We start from the raw sequence: 23,677 nt of genomic DNA on the forward strand, positions 1-23,677 counted from the left end.
TTCCAACGTTAATTACTGTATGAAGTTCAGTTTTCTGGGGAAAATAGTGTATGAAACCGCTTTATGTTGTTTAAATTGATGAGATGTGTGCATTTGGTTGCGTGTGATCTGTTTATAAAATGAAATATTGTTGAAAACTGACCGTCGGATTGCAGTCAGTGTTGTCGAAGAAACTGCGTTAAAAGAAGGGGAACTACTCTTGTCGGCAAGAGTATGAGTTACTTGCCTTGGGAATTTGCTTGTGATGAACGGTGTGTGCACGGCAGATCTAGATTCAGAAAACAACCTAACTCATGGATTTTATATGGAGATTCATGTGTTCAGGCCTGTAGTTGTTAATTTAAATGCGGTATGTTTGTATTGTTTGCTCCAGAGATGTATATTTCGTACGTATAGAGCGTTCGGAACTTTTCAGTCGCAAAAGTAGTACCAAAACAGAACAGCTTCTCAACCCATTGCACTATCGAGGATTCAGGCTGTTGCTGGCTCGTTATTTGTTTGGTTGCTGGGTCATTATCGAACAAGAGGCGAAGCCATCAAGGCTCACGTAAGAAATCGACAAACAGAAACACAAACTCAATCACTCCGTCACACATACACACACACACACACACACACACACACACACACACACATACACACACACACACACACACACACACACACACACAGAGAAAGAGCATAGGTGAAACTGTGCAAGAAAGCGAGACACTAGATCTAGATCTGTCTGTCTGCATGTAGCCTACTTACAGGGACACGACTGCCAACTAGTCAGTCTCGGCCCGCTCAAAATAATAATGACCGAGACTTTCAGTACTTCCTTCGCGTGACGTCTAACCCTCTTACGTCATAATGTGACGTCAATGTAATGTGACGTCTTCAAATGTTAGAGTTTCTACCACAGACATACACACGCACGCACGCACATACGCACATACGCACGCACGCACAGACAGACAAAGTTACGATCGCATAGGCTACACTTACGTGAGCCAAAAATAACTAGCTCTACAAGTTTACAGAGGTAAAGAAGCAGAGGGGGGAATAATGTATGTTACACGCTTTGGAGCATGTGCAAGAACGGATTCAAACTCAAAATCGTCCCTCCAAAAAACCCAAAATGCACACACGACTTTTATTTCTCCTGCTGTTATCGTTTCTTCTCTTTACAAATTCTTCAACGCTGAGAATACTGAAAACGGCATCCCAGACGACAGTACTGTTTCCATACGCGAATTTAGCTGCCCTTGGAAAGTGGCTCGCTCAGGAGGCCTGTTAGTCTGAATCTAGAAGGACAGAGTTATGAACATAGATTTATCCTACATACGTGAGAGAGACACCCGTGAGATAATAATCGTTCAAATCACACGTGTGTATATCATGCAAATGGGGTTATGTCAAGCAAGTCTGGCAGGGACCTGTTTTTCCACTGCTTATGATGCCAAAGTCACCGAGACAAACGTCATTATAGAAACAAAAATTGCGCTCGCTAATTACCCTCGATGAATCTTTAGAACTAACACGTCACGCCACACTTTCAGAGTGACGTTTCTTTGCTTTGACGTAATAGATTGCACGAGGCTTTAGAAGAGATCGAGGTTCCAAAACAAGCGTCTTCAATTTATCTGTCTCGACGGCAGGACATTTTCAGTAAAATACACGCAAGTACAGTATGTAGGATAAACAGAATACTACATGGCTTGCTGTGTCGTACCCGCAGATTTACACTCGTTGCTTTTTCAAATAGTGAACAGCTCGCTTTCGCTCGCAGTTCAATATTTTAAAAAAACAACTCGTGTAAATCTGGTACGACACAGCAAGCCATGTAGTATTCTCTATGACAAAGATCCCGGAAAGAACAAACATTTCGCGGATGCAGACACAGAAAGACGTCATGAAGATTGCAATGCTTCAAAAGATACGGACTGTGACGATGACTGTGACGTCATTCACATATACCGAGACGTCATTTATAGTTGTTCGGTGACTTTCGTCAAAAAGTAGATCTCTCCACAATGGCTGCTCCTGTGTTTAGGTTTATCAAGCGTGAGTACGCAAAATGTGTTTGTTCTCTCCTCTGTTGAAGCTGTGAGACATAATCGCCATTACGAGTTAGTCGTGTGACAGAGAGTTCTCTTGCACACTCGACTGCTGCTGTTTCACTCCGGCTAAAGCCGTCGTGAAACATCTACAGTCTCGTGTGCAAGAAAACTCTCTGTCACACGACTAGCTCGTAATAGCGGGTAATACAACATTTAGTCAAGTAGCTGTCGAACTCACAGAATGAAACTGAACGCAATGCCATTTTTCAGCAAGACCGTATACTCGTAGCATCGTCAGTCCACCGCTCATGGCAAAGGCAGTGAAATTGACAAGAAGAGCGGGGTAGTAGTTGCGCTAAGAAGGATAGCACGCTTTTCTGTACCTCTCTTTGTTTTAACTTTCTGAGCGTGTTTTTAATCCAAACATATCATATCTATATGTTTTTGGAATCAGGAACCGACAAGGAATAAGATGAAAGTGTTTTTAAATTGATTTCGACAATTTAATTTTGATAATAATTTTGATATATTTAATTTTCAGAGCTTGTTTTTAATCCAAATATAACATATTTATATGTTTTTGGAATCAGAAAATGATGGAGAATAAGATGAACGTAAATTTGGATCGTTTTATAACTTTTTTTTTACAATTTTCCGATTTTTAATGACCAAAGTCATTAATTAATTTTTAAGCCACCAAGCTGAAATGCAATACCGAAGTCCGGGCTTCGTCGAAGATTACTTGACCAAAATTTCAACCAATTTGGTTGAAAAATGAGAGCGTGACAGTGCCGCCTCAACTTTCACGAAAAGCCGGATATGACGTCATAAAAGACATTTATTAAAAAAATGAAAAAAACGTCTGGGGATTTCATACCCAGGAACTCTCATGTCAAATTTCATAAAGATCGGTCCAGTAGTTTAGTCTGAATCGCTCTACACAGACACACAGACACACGCACATACACCACGACCCTTGTCTCGATTCCCTCCTCGATGTTAAAACATTTAGTCATAACTTGACTAAATGTAAAAAGTACCTAACCTGGTTAATTACTGGTGTGTTTTCTTTTTATTCAAATGTTAGATCTGTTAACAGCTATTGTGTTTTCAGCGTAGCAATACACCGATTAACAGTTCCCCGGCCATTTTAGATTCGCACATGCGCAGATCTTTTTCTACGAGCACTTTTCCTTCTTCTTCCTCTTCCGGTTTCCTGTTTTTGAGAAAATGCGCATCCGCAGATCGTTTTTTTCGAGAGTTGTTTCTTCTTTTTACATTTAGTCAAGTTTTGACTAAATGTTTTAACATAGAGGGGGAATCGAGACGAAGGTCGTGGTGTATGTGCGTGTGTGTGTGTAGAGCGATTCAGACCAAACTACAGGACCGAACTTTATGAAATTTTACATGAGAGTTCCTCTTAATGATATCCCCGGATATTTTTTTTATTTTTTTCGATAAATACCTTTGATGACGTCATATCCGGCTTTTTGTAAAAGTTGAGGCGGCACTGTCACACCCTCATTTTTCAATCAAATTGATTGAAATTTTGGCAAAGCAATTTTCGACAAAGGCCGGACTTCAGTATTGCATTTCAGCTTGGTGGCTTAAACATTAAAAATCTGAAAATTGTAAAAAATATTTTTTTTATAAAACGATCTAAATTTACGTTCATCTTATTCTTCATCATTTTCTGATTCCAAAAACATATAAATATGTTATATTTGGATTAAAAACAAGCTCTGAAAATTAAATATATCAAAATTATGATCAAAATTAAATTTTCGAAATCAACTTATTCCTTGTCGGTTCCTGATTCCAAAAACATATAGATATGATATGTTTGGATTAAAAACACGCTCAGAAAGTTAAAACGAAGAGAGGTACAGAAAAGCGTGCTATCCTTCTCAGCGCAACTACTACCCCGCTCTTCTTGTCAATTTCACTGCCTTTGCCACGAGCGGTGGACTGACGATGCTACGAGTATACGGTCTTGCTGAAAAATTGCTCTGCGTTCAGTTTCATTCTGTGAGTTCGACAGCTTGACTAAATGTTGTATTTTCGCCTTACGCGACTTGTTCCTGTTCCGGTTGATTTGAGAAAGCGTAGATTCAGTCAGCAGAAAGTGCAATTTTGTAGTCTTCCAGCACTGAAGTTGCTTTTGAGTGTTCGAAGAAAGAGTGTAACGGTTCTAAGGATCACATCGGGCACACAAACACGCGATTTTCCTTTTTTTTCCCCCCCCTTTGATTTGAACGCGTGCGCAGATCGTTTTTTGGTTTAAGCGTGTTTTATTCAATTTCTCATACACACGTTTCAAACAATAACATTAAGAACGTTAACAAGCAGATTGCTTATGGACACGTTCTTGAAATGATAATCAATACACATTCCGATAACAAAACATGGCGAACAAGTGATAATCTTGATAATCTTTCATTATATTTTATACAAATACGATGAAGAGAGAGAGAGAGAGAGAGAGAGAGAGAGAGAGAGAGAGAGAGAGAGAGAGAGAGAGAGAGAGAGGGAGATAGAGAGAGAGAGAGAGAGAGAGAGAGAGAGAGAGAGAGAGAGAGAGAGAGACTGAGTAGACGAGAGAGAGAGAGGGAGATAGAGAATGCCTGGCTGCACAGATAATATAATATCAGCCGAAGCGATTATTTAACATAACATAGTCTTGTACAACAGAGAATATTTTCGTGTTCAAAGATATAGTTAAATCAGTATTTCAAAACAAGAGTGTTTTGCAGTCTAGAACGTGTGTTGGCAGACTATTGAATAAAATGGTTCTATGTTCTTTAAATTTTGGACAGTGTAACAAGAAATGTTCAGAATCTTCCGGGCATGCTCCACACGTACATTCTAAATTACCAGAGAGGTGTCGGTTAACTAAGTCTTGTTGCAAATCGCTCATGTTTAATCTCAACCTGCTGTGAAATACCTGTGCCTGGCGGTTGCCTAAATAATAATACTGTGGAACAACAACATCTCCATCGGTCAAATACCTTTTAAATTCACCAACTGACTGTGTTTGTTGTATATTTTCTGGAAGAATTATTCCACAAAGCTGTCGTTGAAGGAAAAAATGAAGATTTATATAACTCACTTCTGCACAATGGAACCTTACGTTCAAGAGGGCGTCGTCTGTGGTAAGGATTTACATCGGAAACCAGGACAGGCAGTTTGGAATATAAATATTCTGGGGTTAAACGATTTACAATTTTATAATACAGCAAAAGTTTATGACGACGTCGCCTCTCTTTCAGGGGCACAAAACCCGATTCGTTATACAGTTTTTGGTGGCTTGTGCCACGTACTGCACCTACAATGATTCGGATTGCATCGAGATTCAATGTCTCCAACTCGTCTTGTTTGTTTGTTTATTTGTTGCTTAACGTCCAGCCGACTACGCAGAGCCATATCAGGACGAGGAAGGGGGGGATGAAGGGGGCCACTTGTCAAGCGATTCCTGTTTACAAATGCACTAACCCATTACTTGTGTCCCAGCAGGCTTTAGTAAAACTAAATTAATACCTACTGGAAGATTACCAGTTTCCAGTATGTTAAAATAGGCTTAACCTATCTACTGCTGGACTTACATCAGAACACTAACAGATTAAACTATACATGAATCGCGAGACAAGCGGCAAGAGAAGAGATTTTTGGAAAAAATACAGGTGAATGAGCAAGAAGGCAGAAAAAGGAAAAGAATTCATGAAGAAAAAGAGAGCATGACAGGAAAGAGGAACCAAAAATCTACCTAACAGCAAACTAGAAAGCTCCTGCGGTTCCAAAAACAGGAGGGGCCTTTAATTTCATAACCGCAGTGCCCCACTGCGGGATCCAACTCGTCTGCCAAACACTGTGTACTGTTATCCCAAATAACGTCCACGTAATCAAACAATGGTAACATAAAGGATTTATATATAACTTCAAGTGATTTTCTGTTTAAACGATGCTTGACTAAACCAAAACACGCAATTGACTTTCTACATTTAGCAGTTTGACTTTTTATGTGGGAATCCCATTTACAATTACCTTGTAGAATGACGCCAAGGTGCTTGTGATTTTCAACATCAACTAAGTGTGCATCTTCGAAATACAATGGTGGAAGTAAAAAATGTTGTTGCCTACAAATGTCCAACAATTCTGTCTTTTGACAATTAAAAGTGACTTTCCATTTAGAAGCCCATGTGCGAATTTTATCCAAATCAGAATTCAAAATCTCTGCTCGTACATCATCGTTATCTAAACTTAAATACATACTCGTATCGTCTGCAAAGAGTTTCAACACTGATTCAAGACCAACACCAATATCGTTAATATAAATGAGAAATAAAAGAGGTCCTAAGCCAGAACCCTGAGGGACACCAGCAGAAGGGGTAGCATAACTTGATTTGGTTCCTTTCAGTACTACAGCTTGCCTGCGATCGCTCAAGTAATGTTCAAACCAAACAAGCAAGGGACCTCTTATACCTATCGCCTCAAGCTTGTGGAGCAGACCGCGATGCCAGACTTAATCAAAAGCTTTTGATACATCAAAAAATATTGCTTGTGACATAATGTTTTTATCAAGTGCAACACAAAAATCATCATATATACTCAATAGTTGATAAACAGTCGAATCACCAGCAATAAAACCAGATTGGCAGTGTGTAATCAAATCATAATTTTGCAAATAACCAAACACACGGATTTGTATACATTTTTCGAGCACCTTCCCAATACAACTCAGCAAAGAGATTGGACGGTAGTTGGAACAAGCACTCCTATCGCCTTTCTTAAAAATGGGCGTAATGTGAGCAGTTTTCCAGACAACTGGAAAAACACCCTCAGACAAGGATCTGTTAAAGAGAACTGTAAGCGGTGAAACGATAACAGGTAATCCAACTACAAGCAATTTATTATGTATTCCGTCAGGGCCCACGGCCTTGGATAAATTTAAATTCCTTACCACTTGAACAACTTCAGCTTCTGTTAATTCAAAAGTCGGTAAAGATGTATTACACCAATTTGCCTCGGGCAGGGGATCGTCTGGATTTTCAACTTTAGACTGGCTTTCAAAATAATTATTAAACAAAATCGTTTTTTCACAAATGTTATCAATAATTTTTCCCTTATCCTCTAGCGGTGGAATTTCGTTACGTGCAACACCTTTTTTCTTCAAAAAGGAATTAACAAGTTGCCACCAATTTTTGCTTCCGAAGTTCTGTTTACAATTTATCCTCTCATCTCTTTTTCTTTTACGAATTTCATCTGTATACTGATTTCTAGTCAGGCGGAATAATGCCCACTGCTCAGGTGTATTTAAGCGCTTAGCAACTTGATGTATACAATATTTTGCGTTTCGTAATTGTAAAATATGTTCAGTCATCCATGGGGCATCATCTTCACGTACTGTTATTATCTTAACAGGCATACATGTTTTTGCCACACGGAATAAATGTTCAGAAAACAAGGCAGCAGCTTCGTCAATTTGTTTGTTTGTTTATTTGTTGCTTAACGTCCAGCCGACTACGCACAGCCATATCAGGACGAGGAAGGGGGGGATGAAGGGGGCCACTTGTCAAGCGATTCCTGTTTACAAATGCACTAACCCATTACTTGTGTCCCAGCAGGCTTTAGTAAAACTAAATTAATACCTACTGGAAGATTACCAGTTTCCAGTATGTTAAAATAGGCTTAACCTATCTACTGCTGGACTTACATCAGAACACTAACAGATTAAACTATACATGAATCGCGAGACAAGCGGCAAGAGAAGAGATTTTTGGAAAAAATACAGGTGAATGAGCAAGAAGGCAGAAAAAAGAAAAGAATTCATGAAGAAAAAGAGAGCATGACAGGAAAGAGGAACCAAAAATCTACCTAACAGCAAACTAGAAAGCTCCTGCGGTTCCAAAAACAGGAGGGGCCTTTAATTTCATAACCGCAGTGCCCCACTGCGGGAAGCTTCGTCAATGGACGCATTTAAAACTGTGTTCAAAAGATCAATTTTTTTTCAATTCAAACAAAAATGTATCAACATCTAACTTGGCATAATTATATATAGTCCTTTTGAACTGATTTTTTTTAATCTCTGTGACGTTAATTTTACACATGGCACAGAATGGTCGCTACAAATGGGGGGTAACACTACAACTTCACTAATTAAGTTTATACTCGTGGTCAGGACCAGATCAATGCATGAGGATTTAGTTTCTGTCTTCTTCTTCTTCTTTTCAATCGCCGATCAACAGATGCAGGACACTGCCACTACAGAGGAGCTATGGACAACCTTCAAGGAAAAGCTCCAGAAAGCAGTGAAGACGTCTGTGCCACACAAGATGTCCCGGCCTAAAGTCAGTCAGCCCTGGGTGACCGCTGACCTGCAAAGTCTGATCAACAGAAAAGACCGAGCCTACCGCAACATGAAGAAACTCGGCTCCGACGACCTCAAAACCTACATGAAACAGCTGCGTAGGGAAGTACAGCGGCGGCTGCACCACAGCTACTGGAAATACCTCAACAACATCTTCACAGGTGAAGATGACCCGGAAAGAGCTGGAAAGAACAAGCGTTTCTGGACGTATATGAAGAACCAGAAATCTACCGGCACCGGTGTTGCACCTCTGAAGAAGGATGGCCAGCTGACGTCCGACCCAATAGCACAGGCGGAGGTCCTCAACGCACGTAAGTTCCAGTCAGTGTTTGGCGACGGCGCTGCGTTCAGTGAGGAAGAGTTTGAGGCCAGGACTGGCGTGCCGGTCTGGGCATCGAGCACTCCTCCCATGGATGAGATCCACATTACAGCGCATGGCGTCCAGAAACTGATGGCAAACTTGAATCCAAACAAGGCGACAGGACCTGATGGGATTAGCCCACGGGTTCTCAAAGAACTGGCAAGGGAGCTGGCACCAGGCCTCACCGCCGTCTTCCAGTCATCACTTACCACCGGCTCAGTTCCAGCTGACTGGAAGGACGCGCACGTCACTCCGATCTTCAAAAAGGGAGAGAAGTACAATCCAGCCAATTACAGGCCGGTGTCTCTCACCTGCGTGGCGTGCAAGCTCATGGAGCACATCGTGGTGAGCGCCATGCTGCAACATTTTGACAACAACGACGTCCTCGACGATAATCAACACGGCTTTCGTCGAAGTCGGTCCTGCGAGACTCAGCTCCTAGACTTCACTGAAGAGCTCACGAGCAACCTGGAGGGTGGGAAGCAGACGGACGTGTTGATCATGGATCTGGCGAAAGCATTTGATCGCGTCAACCACAGTCTGCTTACCCACAAACTCCGAAACTTCGGTGTCCGAGGAGCTGTACTTGCTTGGATCGAGAACTTTCTCCATCAAAGACGTCAGGCCGTGGTGGTGAACGGCAGTCGCTCCTCGTTTGGCAGCGTCCGCTCAGGGGTGCCGCAGGGCTCGGTGCTGACGCTATTCTTAGCGTACATTAACGACCTCCCGGAGAGACTGACGGCACTAGCGCGCCTGTTTGCGGATGACACTGCAGTGTACAGGGTGGTGACTAGCGTAACAAGACCTCCATCGCCTAGCCGAGTGGGAGAAGAACTGGGACATGCAGTTCCACCCTGCAAAGTGCAACACCCTGCCTGTTACGAGGAGCAGACGCCCACTACAGCCCTCTTACCAGCTCCACAGGCATACGATGGAGACAGTGAAGGCGGTCAAGTACCTGGGTGTGACCATTCAGAGTGACCTGTGCTGGGACGACCATATCAACAACATCGTCAGCAAGGCAAACAAGACCCTGGGGTTCCTGCGGCGCAATCTGAAGATCTCATCAAGATCCGTGAAAGAGCAGGCGTACAAGGCCTTTGTCAGGCCTATCCTGGAGTACGCCTCGTCAGTATGGGACCCGCACACCCAGAAGAACATCGACAAGCTGGAGGCCGTCCAGAGACGAGCTGCCCGATTCGTCTGCAACCGCTACCACAACACGTCAAGTGTCAGCCGGATGCTGGACTCCCTTGGGTGGCAGTCTCTGGAGGAGCGCAGGAAGCTTGCCCGCCTATCGATGCTCTACAAGATCACGAACAGCATCGTCCACTGTCCGGGCATCAAGTCGAAGCTGGCCCCCTTACCACCACGCCAGCGAAGAGGCCATTGCCAGCAGTTCGGCCTCATCACCTGCCGCACTCAGTATCGGAGTGCCGCTTTTCTACCCAGCACAGTGAAGGACTGGAACTCTCTACCAGCAGCTGTCGTCGAGGCCCGCACTGTCGACACCTTTGTCAGTTTTGTGTCGCGCGCCTCGCACTAAACCAGCAGCCACTGTGACTCATGTCCCCTCCCCCCCATACTCCCCAACCTGTGAATTTTAATGGACTTTTGGATGCTGGAAACGCTGCTTTATTGGACTTGCGCAACATCCCATCAAGTGCCGAAATAATCACTACTGTTGATTGTGGGCAGTAATGGAAAGACAAGACAAGACACTAGTCCAGATCTTGAGATATAATTAGTGGTCCTCTGCAGCGCAGCCACTGGCCCGTACAGCTTGTTGTGCAGGGACTCCGGCATTGCAATAGCCAGATTTCCTCTCTCAGCACCTGGTGGTTCCTGCAGTCTCGTAGGATGTGGGCCGTGTCCTGCTCTGCTTCTCCACAAGAACACATGGGGGAGGGCACAACGTAATACGTGTGGGTTCAGTAACGAGCTGGTGCAGATTGTTTTTTTGTATTAAATTAAGAAAGTGGGGAGATGGATTATTCAAAAAATCTTCGTTAAAGTCTCTAAAAATTAGACATTTATGTGGTGTTCTCATTACTTGCTTTACAAACTCGTCAACCAAGTGCCAATAATCAATCCGAGAGTCTGGTGGTCGGTAAAATGAACCAACCATCACAGTTTCTTGCAATAATTTAGTTTTTACCCAGACTGCTTCAAGGCCTGGAATTAACAAATCAGGCCTTGGTTTGCAAATAAAATCGTTTTTCACGTAAACAGCTACCCCTCCATATCCATCTGGCCTATCAAGACGCACTGGGGGATGAAATCCTTTGAGGCATAAACTGTCATTTGATATCGAGTCACACAACCAAGTTTCTGACAAAGTCACAATATCGTGCTCTTTAACTTCACATTGTAAAATATCAATCTTGTTTCGGAAACTACGTACATTTATGTGCAAAATAGAGGTATCTTTAACATGCTCTCTACCAGGCGGGCCTGGGTTTGGGTGGACATCACCTGACAATAAAACCATCAGCAAAATGACAAAAACATGTGTCACAAAACTATGCACGAATATAATGTTCCAGAGCATATGCCCGTAACGCTTACTTCCAATTGGTTGACTAAAATAGGAAGGTTGCGATTTTGAGTCAGGTATGGGTTGTGGAGTTAAAACATTCTATATTTTTCTCGAAGTACACACACAAGAAATGTGCATGGAAAAAGATGAAGAGAGCTGTTCGAAAACCATTTTGTCCGTGAAAAACTAAAAGCATATATACCAAAACGGTGTCAAAATCAAGAAAAAATAATTTTTGCGAGCACCTGGCCGATATTGCGTAAAAACAACCAACCCTGGATCTGAAACTAACGATGTCTAAAGGCATTCAAAATTTAGGTTACAAATTCTTTGAAGAAGAAGAACCAGGGCTGGGCATCGGTATCTAGGCATGGGACAAGCATCAGTGAACGGGTCTCTCTCTCTAAAAGGGAATAACAGTGGTTAAGGAGCGAAAAACAGGGGAAAGCTATAGCGAAAAGCAGCTAAACAAAGAGGTCATAAACGTTTTTATACAAAATAGGAAAACAAAATGAACTTGATGAACATGACACAATATTGACATGGTCATAGTCAAAATCGCTGACGCGGCTGTCGGAAAAAAGTTGACAAAATGAACGGAGATGAAATAGTCCTGAGTGTATACAACATGAAACAAATGACAAATCGTTTTTTGCGAGTATGTTTGTACTTCTTCCTCTTCCGCTTTCCTTCTTCGTTCCATGTAAACGCCGAAACTGTTAACTGACACGTGTTTCTTTCAGGCGAGATATTCTTTCGGCTAGAGGCGAGAGTGTCTATGAAACGGTTTAATGGCTAGCTATAATTTAGTATAAATATAAATATATATAAACCATAGATATAAATAGATCTATGATTGAATCCACTTGATTCAGGTCTGTATGTCTGAATGTGTGCTGAATGCATCAATACAAGACAAGGAACACAACATGGTGTCAGAAGCTGGCGCTGTCTGAATGTGTGCTGAATGCATCAATACAAGACAAGGAACACAACATGGTGTCAGAAGCTGGCGCTGTCTGAATGTGTGCTGAATGCATCAATACAAGACAAGGAACACAACATGGTGTCAGAAGCTGGCGCTGTCTGAATGTGTGCTGAATGCATCAATACAAGACAAGGAACACAACATGGTGTCAGAAGCTGGCGCTGTCTGAATGTGTGCTGAATGCATCAATACAAGACAAGGAACACAACATGGTGTCAGAAGCTGGCGCTGTCTGAATGTGTGCTGAATGCATCAATACAAGACAAGGAACACAACATGGTGTCAGAAGCTGGCGCTGTCTGAATGTGTGCTGAATGCATCAATACAAGACAAGGAACACAACATGGTGTCAGAAGCTGGCGCTGTCTGAATGTGTGCTGAATGCATCAATACAAGACAAGGAACACAACATGGTGTCAGAAGCTGGCGCTGTCTGAATGTGTGCTGAATGCATCAATACAAGACAAGGAACACAACATGGTGTCAGAAGCTGGCGCTGTCTGAATGTGTGCTGAATGCATCAATACAAGACAAGGAACACAACATGGTGTCAGAAGCTGGCGCTGTCTGAATGTGTGCTGAATGCATCAATACAAGACAAGGAACACAACATGGTGTCAGAAGCTGGCGCTGTCTGAATGTGTGCTGAATGCATCAATACAAGACAAGGAACACAACATGGTGTCAGAAGCTGGCGCTGTCTGAATGTGTGCTGAATGCATCAATACAAGACAAGGAACACAACATGGTGTCAGAAGCTGGCGCTGTCTGAATGTGTGCTGAATGCATCAATACAAGACAAGGAACACAACATGGTGTCAGAAGCTGGCGCTGTCTGAATGTGTGCTGAATGCATCAATACAAGACAAGGAACACAACATGGTGTCAGAAGCTGGCGCTGTCTGAATGTGTGCTGAATGCATCAATACAAGACAAGGAACACAACATGGTGTCAGAAGCTGGCGCTGTCTGAATGTGTGCTGAATGCATCAATACAAGACAAGGAACACAACATGGTGTCAGAAGCTGGCGCTGTCTGAATGTGTGCTGAATGCATCAATACAAGACAAGGAACACAACATGGTGTCAGAAGCTGGCGCTGTCTGAATGTGTGCTGAATGCATCAATACAAGACAAGGAACACAACATGGTGTCAGAAGCTGGCGCTGTCTGAATGTGTGCTGAATGCATCAATACAAGACAAGGAACACAACATGGTGTCAGAAGCTGGCGCTGTCTGAATGTGTGCTGAATGCATCAATACAAGACAAGGAACACAACATGGTGTCAGAAGCTGGCGCTGTCTGAATGTGTGCTGAATGCATCAATACAAGACAAGGAACACAACATGGTGTCAGAAGCTGGCGCTGTCTGAATGTGTGCTGAATGCATCAATACAAGACAAGGAACACAACATGGTGTCAGAAGCTGGCGCTGTCTGAATGTGTGCTGAATGCATCAATACAAGACAAGGAACACAACATGGTGTCAGAAGCTGGCGCTGTCTGAATGTGTGCTGAATGCATCAATACAAGACAAGGAACACAACATGGTGTCAGAAGCTGGCGCTGTCTGAATGTGTGCTGAATGCATCAATACAAGACAAGGAACACAACATGGTGTCAGAAGCTGGCGCTGTCTGAATGTGTGCTGAATGCATCAATACAAGACAAGGAACACAACATGGTGTCAGAAGCTGGCGCTGTCTGAATGTGTGCTGAATGCATCAATACAAGACAAGGAACACAACATGGTGTCAGAAGCTGGCGCTGTCTAATCACGAGAGGCATCAGAGATCAAACAAGTGGCGTAAGGCGAAATAACAACATTTAGTCAAGCTGTCGAACTCACAGAATGAAACTGAACGCACTGCTTTTTTCCCAAAGACCACATACTCGTAGTTTCGTCAGTCCACCGCTCGTGGCAAAGGCAGTGAAATCGACAAGCCATGCAGAATAGTGCGGTAGTGGTCGCGCTGAGCAGGATAACACGCTTTTCTGTATGTCTATCTTTCTTTCTTTATTTGGTGTTTAACGTCGTTTTCAACCACGAAGGTTATATCGCGACGAGGGAAAGGGGGAGATGGGATAGGGGAAAGGGGGGAGATGGGATAGAGCCACTTGTTAAGTGTTTCTTGTTCACAAAAGCACTAATCAAAAAATTGCTCCAGGGGCTTGCAACGTAGTACAATATATGACCTTACTGGGAGAATGCAAGTTTCCAGTACAAAGGACTAAACATTTCTTACATACTGCTTGACTAAAATCTTTACAAACATTGACTATATTCTATACAAGAACCACTTAACAAGGGTTAAAGGAGAAACAGAATCCGTTAGTCGCCTCATACGACATGCAGAGAAATAAGGATGTGGAAAAGAAGACTTTTGGTAAGTGAAATAAAGGTGATGGATCCAGTCAGGTAGAAATAAGACAACAAGAAAAGAATTGGAAAACTGCAGGGAATAGTAGGGAGAGTTTTCTTGGAAGGAAATATAGGTGAAAGGACTGGTAAGGCAGAAATAAGACAAAAGAAGAGAAGAAACAGAACCGTTAGTCGCCTCTTACTAACTGGGTAGCATCGGGTAAATTCTTTCTAGTCCCAACCAATATGGGACTCCCCCTAACCCGCGGGGGGTCTGTATGTCTATTCTTTTTAGCTTACTGAGTTTGTTTTCAATCCAAACATATCATATCTATATGTTTTTGGAATCAGGAACCGACAAGGAATAAAATGAAATTGTTCTTAAATCGATTTCGGAAAATTAATTTTAATCATAATTTTCATATTTGTAATTTTCAGAGCTTGTTTGTAATCCAAATATAACATATGTATATGTTTTTGGAATCAGAAAATGACGAAGAATAAGATGAAATTATTTTTGGATCGTTTAATAAAAAAATAATTTTAATTACAAGTTTCCGATTTTTAATGACCAAACTCATTCATTAGTTTTTGAGCCACCAATCTGAAATGCAATACCAAAGTCCGGCCTTCGTCGAAAATTGCTTTGCCAAAATTTCAATCAATTTGATTGAAAAATGAGGGTGTGACAGTGCCGCCTCAACTTTTACAAAAAGCCGGATATGCCGTCATCAAAAGTATCTATCGAAAAAAATAATAATAATAATAACAATAATAATAAATAACTTTTCTATAGCGCGAGTCCCATCAATTGGCTCCAGGCGCTTTACAGATTCATTATAGAATAAACTAGCACAAATCAACAAGCATACAAAGCATACATTTAACTGAGACATAACACCAAGATCCCAAGCACTAAGCAAAACTTAGCGTACAATGTTAAAAGTACACACACACACTGTACACACACACGCACACACACACGCACGCACGCGCACACACAAAGATACCATTGACAAATAGACCATAAAGCACATACAGGGTAGAGAGTTCCAAAACAGAATAGAGTTGTGGAGAGTCTACTCAGGCTAAGCAAAGGCTTTACGAAACAGGTATGTTTTGAGTTGTGTTTTGAAGGAGGAAAGGCTGCTGGAGTCACGGATAGAACTTGGAAGCGAGTTCCAGACGGTCGGAATCTGGTACCTAAAGGTTCTTTCACCAAAGGTCTTGGTCCTGGTTTTGGGGATGCGAAGGAGTTTTTCAGAGGAGGATCTGAGAGAACGGGATGGCTCGTAGATACTGAGGGAATGGGACAAATAGGGGGGAAGTGATTTCTCAAAACAGCGGTACCCTAACAGAGCCAGCTTGTACTCGATTCTATACTTCATAGGAAGCCAGTGAAGGGTGGTAAGTAGGGGAGTGACATGGTCTTTCTTAGACTTCTGCAGAATGAGCCTTGCAGCACTGTTCTGGACTCTCTGTAAGCGATCAAGTTCTTCAGTGGGGAGGCCGGCAAGCAATGAGTTGCAGTAGTCAAGTCGACTCAAGATCAGAGAGGAGACAAGTTGAACAGTGGCTTGGAGTGTCAAGAATGATCTGACAGAGGAAATCTTGCGCAACTAAAAAAAGGCACATTTACAAACAAAACTAATGTGTTTTTGCATTGTCAGAGCAGAGTCCAGGTACACGCCTAGGTCCTTAACAGCGGTTTGGGAGACAATCTGAGTGTCGCCTATTGTCAGGAAAGTACAGTCCGGGGATATCATTCCCAGGAACTCTCATGTCAAACTTCATAAATATCGGTCCAGTAGTTTAGTCTGAATCGCTCTACACACACACACGCACAGACAGACAGACAGACAGACCCACACACACACACACACACACATACACCACGACCCTCGTCTCGATTCCCCCTCTATGTTAAAACATTTAGTCAAAAACCACGCAGGTTATATCGCGACAAGGAAAGGGGGAAGATGGGATAGAGCCACTTGTCAATTGTTTCTTGTTCACAAAAGCACTAATCAAAAATTTGCTCGAGGGGCTTGCAACGTAGTACAATATATTACCTTACTGGGAGAATGCAAGTTTCCAGTACAAAGGACTTAACATTTCTTACATACTGCTTGACTAAAATCTTTACAAAAATTGACTATATTCTATACAAGAAACACTTAACAAGGGTAAAAAGAGAAACAGAATCCGTTAGTCGCCTCTTACGACATGCTGGGGAGCATCAGGTAAATTCTTCCCCCTAACCCGCGGGGGCTGGTGCACAAAACAGTTTTCCTGATCACAAATCATGGTGTGAAACTTTCTTTACAACTTTCTTTCACAAAGTGTACGTATTTTTCTAGTAATAGGCGTGTTCCCTGTTTTGAGTGAACACTGTTTTCGTGGTGCACTACCAGTGTTTAAAAAAAAAAAAAATGCAAAAAAAACACAGTGGCCATAATTTCTCTTTATTTGAATGAATTTCAACTTCACAAAGATTGTTGTAGAGTGCATATTTTAAAAAATCAATGCATGAAGAATTTGAAAAAACAGTTGGTTATACCTACCTATAGAAGGCGACATTTTCGGTCATCCTCTGTTGACACAGAAGAAAAGTCTACTTGACCTCAGCCATAGTGTAACAACGCGTCAACCTTGACACACCCGTTTATCTAGCCTACCACATGTACAACACGTCACTACTACATCATTGTGTAACAACGCGTCAACCTTGACAGGCCCGTTTATCTAGCCTATCAATCAATATGAGGCTCATATCGCGCGTATTCCGTGGATACAGTTCTAAGCGCAGGGATTTATTTTTTTATTTTATTTTTATTTTATGCAATTTATATCGCGCACATATTCAAGGCGCAGGGATTTATTTATGCCGTGTGAGATGGAATTTTTTTACACAATACATCACGCATTAACATCGGCCAGCAGATCGCAGCCATTTCAACGCATATCCTACTTTTCACGGCCTATTATTCCAAGTCACACGGGTATTTTGGTGGACATTCTTATCTATGCCTATACAATTTTGCCAGGAAAGACCCTTTTGTCAATCGTGGGATCTTTAACGTAGTGTACACGAAGGGACCTCGGTTTTTCATCTCATCCGAAAGACTAGCACTTAAACCCACCACCTAGGTTAGGAAAGGGGGAGAAAATTGCTAACGCCCTGACCCAGGGTCGAACTCGCAACCTCTCGCTTCTGATCGCAAGTGCGTTACCACTCGGCCACTCAGCCTACCACATGTACAACACGTCACAACTACATCATAGTCAACATCTCACATACACCAATATAACAATAGTTTACAACAATTTAAAATCTTGAACCAATGTAACATATAGCTAGTAATCACTCATAGCAGAAAAAAAGATCAGGCATCATAAGTACACTTTCATCCATTACTGTCAATGCACAACTGAACACTCTCCATTTCATGAATTTTAATACAAACAAATGCATACTCATGAACAAAAAATTTATTAAATATTAAAAATCAAAATGAAGCAAATCAAATGACCTAGATTAAGCCATCAGTGTTAAGAAAAGCCAGATAGAAAGTGTGCTCGAGTTATCTACACCAAGCTGAAAATCATGTCTGTCACTGGTCTGCTATGTCTCACCACCGTAAAATATGTCAACAGTCATACACAGAAATCCCCCTAAATGAAGAGAATTGTTTGTGCAAATGAAACATTTGTTAAACTGAATTGAACATAGTTTTCTACTTCCATTTTAAAGAGGCTACTGACACATGAATAAATAAAACAAAACAAATAAATAAACATAAAAACAAAAAAAACAATAGAAAATAAAAATATATCTTTTCATCTTTAGTTTCTTGTCATTAGCTTTGTGAACACAGCAGCTCCCCCTCTTCCCCTTTTTCCTCATTTTCTTGTTAGCAGTATCTGTCTGTTGACTTTGACAGCATGTTTGACACAATCTACAATAATCAATAATAAAAACAACAATGAACAAGTCGCGTAAGGCGAAATTACTACATTTAGTCAAGCTGTGGAACTCACAAAATGAAACTGAACGCACTGCATTTTTTCACAATGACCGTAGTCCGCCGCTTCTGCATAATGGAGTGAAACTGACGAGCCTGTTCAGCGCGGTAGTGGTTTCGCTGTGCTGCATAGCACGCTTTTCTGTACCTCTCTTCGTTTTAACTTTCTGAGCGTGTTTTTAATCCAAACATATCATATCTATATGTTTTTGGAATCAGGAACCCACAAGGAATAAGATGAAATTGTTTTTAAATCGATTTCGGAAATTCAATTTTGATCATAATTTTTATATTTTTAATTTTGTAGAGCTTGTTTTTAATCCAAATATAACATATTTATATGTTTTTGGAATCAGAAAATGATGTAGAATAAGATGAACGTAAATTTGGATCGTTTTATTTAAAAAAAAAATTTATTACAATTTTCAGATGTTTAATGACCAAAGTCATTAATTAATTTTTAAGCCACCAAGCTGAAATGCAATACCGAAGTCCGGCCTTCGTCGAAGATTTCTTTACAAAAATTTCAATCAATTTGATTGAAAAATGAGGGTGTGACAGTGCCGCCTCAACTTTTACAAAAAGCCGGATATGACGTCATCAAAAGTATTTATCGAAAAAAAGAAAAAACAGTCCGGGGATATCATTACCAGGAACTCTCATGTCAAATTTCATCAAGATCAGTTCAGTAGTTTGGTCTGAATCGCTCTACACACACACACCCACAGACAGACACACAGACACACACACACACACACATACACCACGACCCTCGTCTCGATTCCCCCCTCTATGTTAAAACATTTAGTCAAAACTTGACTAATGTAATAATAAATACAACAAATAAGAAAACCTCATTTCAAGACATCCACAGAGCTATCTCGTATTTTAAATAGTCAGGGAGTCAGACAGCGGAAGGGAGACAACTCACAAAACTGCTTTGTTTCCATTTTTCTTCTTTGTTTTAAAAAACGTTTTCACTATGCAGTGAGTATTTCTTGTGCATTGACTCTGCACCCACATTCACATCAGGAACAATTCTGTCTGCACCGAGAAATTGAATTGTCGTAAAACCTGAGTTAAGATAGGTTTGCAAAGCTGCAATCCTTATATGCAGTGCAATTGTCTAGATTGCTCCTTAAAACTCATCGAGCACATTTGTTACAACAAAACAAACAAAAAATAACTTGTATGCAGGGTTCTGCTTGTGTTAGCAAATGGGGCAAGAGCAGATGGAATGACTTATGTTTAAAAGTGCACAAATATTTATAAATAACCTTTTTTGCTGAAGACAACCCATCAGGAGATCTCATGAAACACATGTTGCGAAAGTACAGCTTCAGGTCATGCGAGCCACACCTTCATTCAATCAACACTGTCACTCATTGCAGTCACTTACACTGTTACAGTGGTGCCTACACAGCCACTTATTCACCACCACTGCACACCGGTCAGTCATTCACATTCATATCACACCTGTCGTTCACATTCATATCACACCTGTCGTTCACATTCATATCACACCTGTCGTTCACATTCATATCACACCTGTCGTTCACATTCATATCACACCTGTCGCATCGCACCAGTCCCTTACATTCATTTGACATGTGTCACTCAGTCATTCCTCAGTGGTGTTTCTAACCTTGTGTTGCAATCACGACAGTGGTCAGTAAAACCATGTCTACTCCGCATCCAGCAGTCACAGCTTCCACCTCCCCATTCCTTATCGCTCCTTTCACACCTCAAATTCATCCTTGTTTCTAAGTCAGCCAAACCCCTGTCATTACTCTCTCAAAACCATTCAATCTCCAATCATCCTTGTTTCTAAGTCAGCCAAACCCCTGTCATTACTCTCTCAAAACCATTCAATCTCCAATCATCCTTGTTTCTAAGTCAGCCAAACCCCTGTCATTACTCTCTCAAAACCATTCAATCTCCAATCATTCTTTACATGTCGTCACTCCTAAGCACAAACTTGAACAATTCCTCAATGACACTACATACATGGACGAGTAAAACTCGCTTTTTTCAAACATGTCCACAGACCATGCATCCAACATTGTAGCTAGATGTAGAGCTGTTCGCTGGCCAGGCTGTCGCTGAAGGGTTGCACCAGGCCACTGGTGACGAAGTTGAAGATGAGACCGAAGGTGATGGAGATGGGCAGAGCTGGCAACGCCTTCTTGAAGATGGCCAGCAGCAGCAGTGTGAAGCACAGGCCCTAAAACCACACGCACCTGCATTAGTTCTTCAAAGCACACACCCCTACATTAGTTCTTCAAACCACACACCCCTACATTAGTTCTTCAAACCACACCCCCCTACATTAGTTCTTCAAACCACACACCCCTACACTAGTTCTTCAAACCACACACCCCTTCATTAGTTCTTCAAACCACACCCCCCTACACTAGTTCTTCAAACCACACACCCCAACATTAGTTCTTCAAACCACACCCCCCTACATTAGTTCTTCAAAGCACACACCCCTACATTAGTTCTTCAAAGCACACACCCCTACATTAGTTCTTCAAACCACACACCCCTACATTAGTTCTTCAAAGCACACACCCCTACATTAGTTCTTCAAAGCACACACCTCTACATTAGTTCTTCTAAGCACACCCCCCTACATTAGTTCTTCAAACCACACACCCCTACATTAGTTCTTCAAACCACACACCCCTACATTAGTTCTTCAAACCACATACCCCTACATTAGTTCTTCAAACCACACACCCCTACATTAGTTCTTCAAACCACACACCCCTACATTAGTTCTTCAAACCACACACCCCTACATTAGTTCTTCAAACCACACACCCCTACATTAGTTCTTCAAAGCACACACCCCTACATTAGTTCTTCAAACCACACACCCCTACATTAGTTCTTCAAACCACACACCCCTACATTAGTTCTTCAAACCACACCCCTACATTAGTTCTTCAAACCACACACCCCTACATTAGTTCTTCAAACCACACACCCCTACATTAGTTCTTCCAACCACACACCCCTACATTAGTTCTTCAAACCACACACCCCTACATTAGTTCTTCATACCACACACCCCTACATTAGTTCTTCAAACCACACACCCCTACATTAGTTCTTCATACCACACACCCCTACATTAGTTCTTCAAACCACACACCCCTACATTAGTTCTTCATACCACACGCCCCTACATTAGTTCTTCAAACCACACACCCCTACATTAGTTCTTCAAACCACACACCCCTACATTAGTTCTTCAAACCACACACCCCTACATTAGTTCTTCAAACCACACACCCCTACATTAGTTCTTCATACCACACGCCCCTTCACCTTCATTAGGTTTTCAAACAAGGAAGGCAATATATGTCAACCATCACTACTTCAGCTACTTTCCTAGTTTGTTTTCAAAAAAGAAAGAAACTATCTTGTGACGAACAGGGGGGATAACGAGGTTGGTACCTCCCGCTGAAGGGTTATCATACAGTTGTTGTCACAAAGACAGGAGACTGTTAACACAACAGATGTCAAACACAGGTGACTAGTGGCACACTGTTAGGATGAAATGAGCACTCACGATGAGAATGGCGACAAAACAGGCGAGGGTGGTGTTCCAGTCGCCGTTGGAGGCTGCCTTGCCCACCAGTACACTGTAGAAGATGAAGTCTCCCAGCCCCAACTTCACCCCGCCTGTAGCAACACAGCATCACACGTCACTGACAGTTAGGGGTAGAGATAAGGATAGGGATAAGGATAGGGATAAGGATAGGAATAAGGATAGGGATAAGGATAAGGATAGGGATAAGGATAGGGATAAGGATAGGGATAAGGATTGGGATAGAGATAAGGATAGGGATAAGGATAGGGATAAGGATAGGGATAAGGATAAGGATAGGGATAAGGATAGGAACTGGAGGCCTTGCCCACCAGCACACTGTAGAAGATAAATTATTCCCCCCTCGGCTTCTTTTTCTCTGTAAACTTGTAGGGCTAGTTATTTTTCGGTAACTTACCCAACAACCAAAATCACTTACCCAACAACAGGCCTGAATCCTCGATAGCTCATGGGTAGAGACTGTACACATTGTGGATCTACTTTTTGCGACTCGAAAGTTCACAACACTCTAATGTACAAAATATACATTTCTGGAGCAAACAATACAAGTTACAACCATACCGCATTTAAACCAGCAAATACAGGCTTGAACACATGAATCTCAATATAAAACCCATGAGTTTGGTTGTTTTCTGAATTCAGATCTGCCGTGCAGAATCGTTTATCGCTAGCAAGATTCCAAGGAAAAGTAACTCTCATACTTTGTCTAGCGATACGAGTAGTTCCCCTTCCAGATTTCGGCTGCATCGACAAGACTGCAATCTGACGGTCAGTTTTCAACAATATTTCATTTTATAAACAGATCACACGCAATCAATTGCAAACATTTAATCAACTTAAAGAACATGCAACGGTTTCATACACTATTTTGCCCCAGAAAACTGAACTTCATACAGTTTTTAAATGTTGGAACACGGGTGTAAAACTTCGTCTGCTTGTCTCATTCGAGGAAAGAACATTTCTTGAGCGATACCAAAACATGAACAGAACAAACACTTTCTGCCTTTACCGCCACAGCAGAATGACAACATAACTGTGTACTTGATTTTAGTTCAAAACATGGAAACTGACAAAAAGTGTTAACAGAATTGAATGATTTGCACAGAACTATTCAACCGTGCATTAATCGATCGCCTGTGCAGGTAGACTGGTTGGGTGAATATGATTCAATCAAACTTTCGCACAAAAACTCCTCTTTTTTTTGAATAACTGAAGAAAGGAGGAATAAAGAGGTTACATACCTCATCTCAGTGATTATCAAAAATAATGGTCGAAGTTAGCGGATCATGAAAAATGCGAGCTTCAGCTGAGACTCGGCATGTAACCTCTACGTTTCCCAGCCCCAATTTCACCCCGCCCCACAGCATCACATGTC

The 23,677-nt window shown here is 41.8% G+C and overlaps 1 protein-coding gene across 4 annotated transcripts in view; it reads right to left on the reverse strand.

The window, feature by feature from the left end:
• Positions 1-17,107: 17,107 nt before the first annotated feature.
• Positions 17,108-23,677, reverse strand: part of LOC138952810 (presenilin-1-like) — a 34,028-nt gene continuing 27,458 nt past the window's right edge. For 3 of the 4 annotated variants that reach the window (XM_070324546.1, XM_070324547.1, XM_070324545.1), the window contains 2 exons: positions 22,264-22,376; positions 17,108-20,907 (listed from right to left, as the gene is read on the reverse strand). In XM_070324546.1, coding sequence (XP_070180647.1) covers positions 20,752-20,907; positions 22,264-22,376 — 269 coding nt within the window. In that variant the 3' untranslated portion in view covers positions 17,108-20,751. The remainder of the gene's footprint in view (positions 20,908-22,263; positions 22,377-23,677) is intronic. The other variant, XR_011451428.1, reaches the window with a different exon arrangement.

Source organism: Littorina saxatilis, linkage group LG17 (genome assembly GCF_037325665.1).
Source record: "Littorina saxatilis isolate snail1 linkage group LG17, US_GU_Lsax_2.0, whole genome shotgun sequence".
NCBI classification, from domain to species: domain Eukaryota; kingdom Metazoa; phylum Mollusca; class Gastropoda; order Littorinimorpha; family Littorinidae; genus Littorina; species Littorina saxatilis.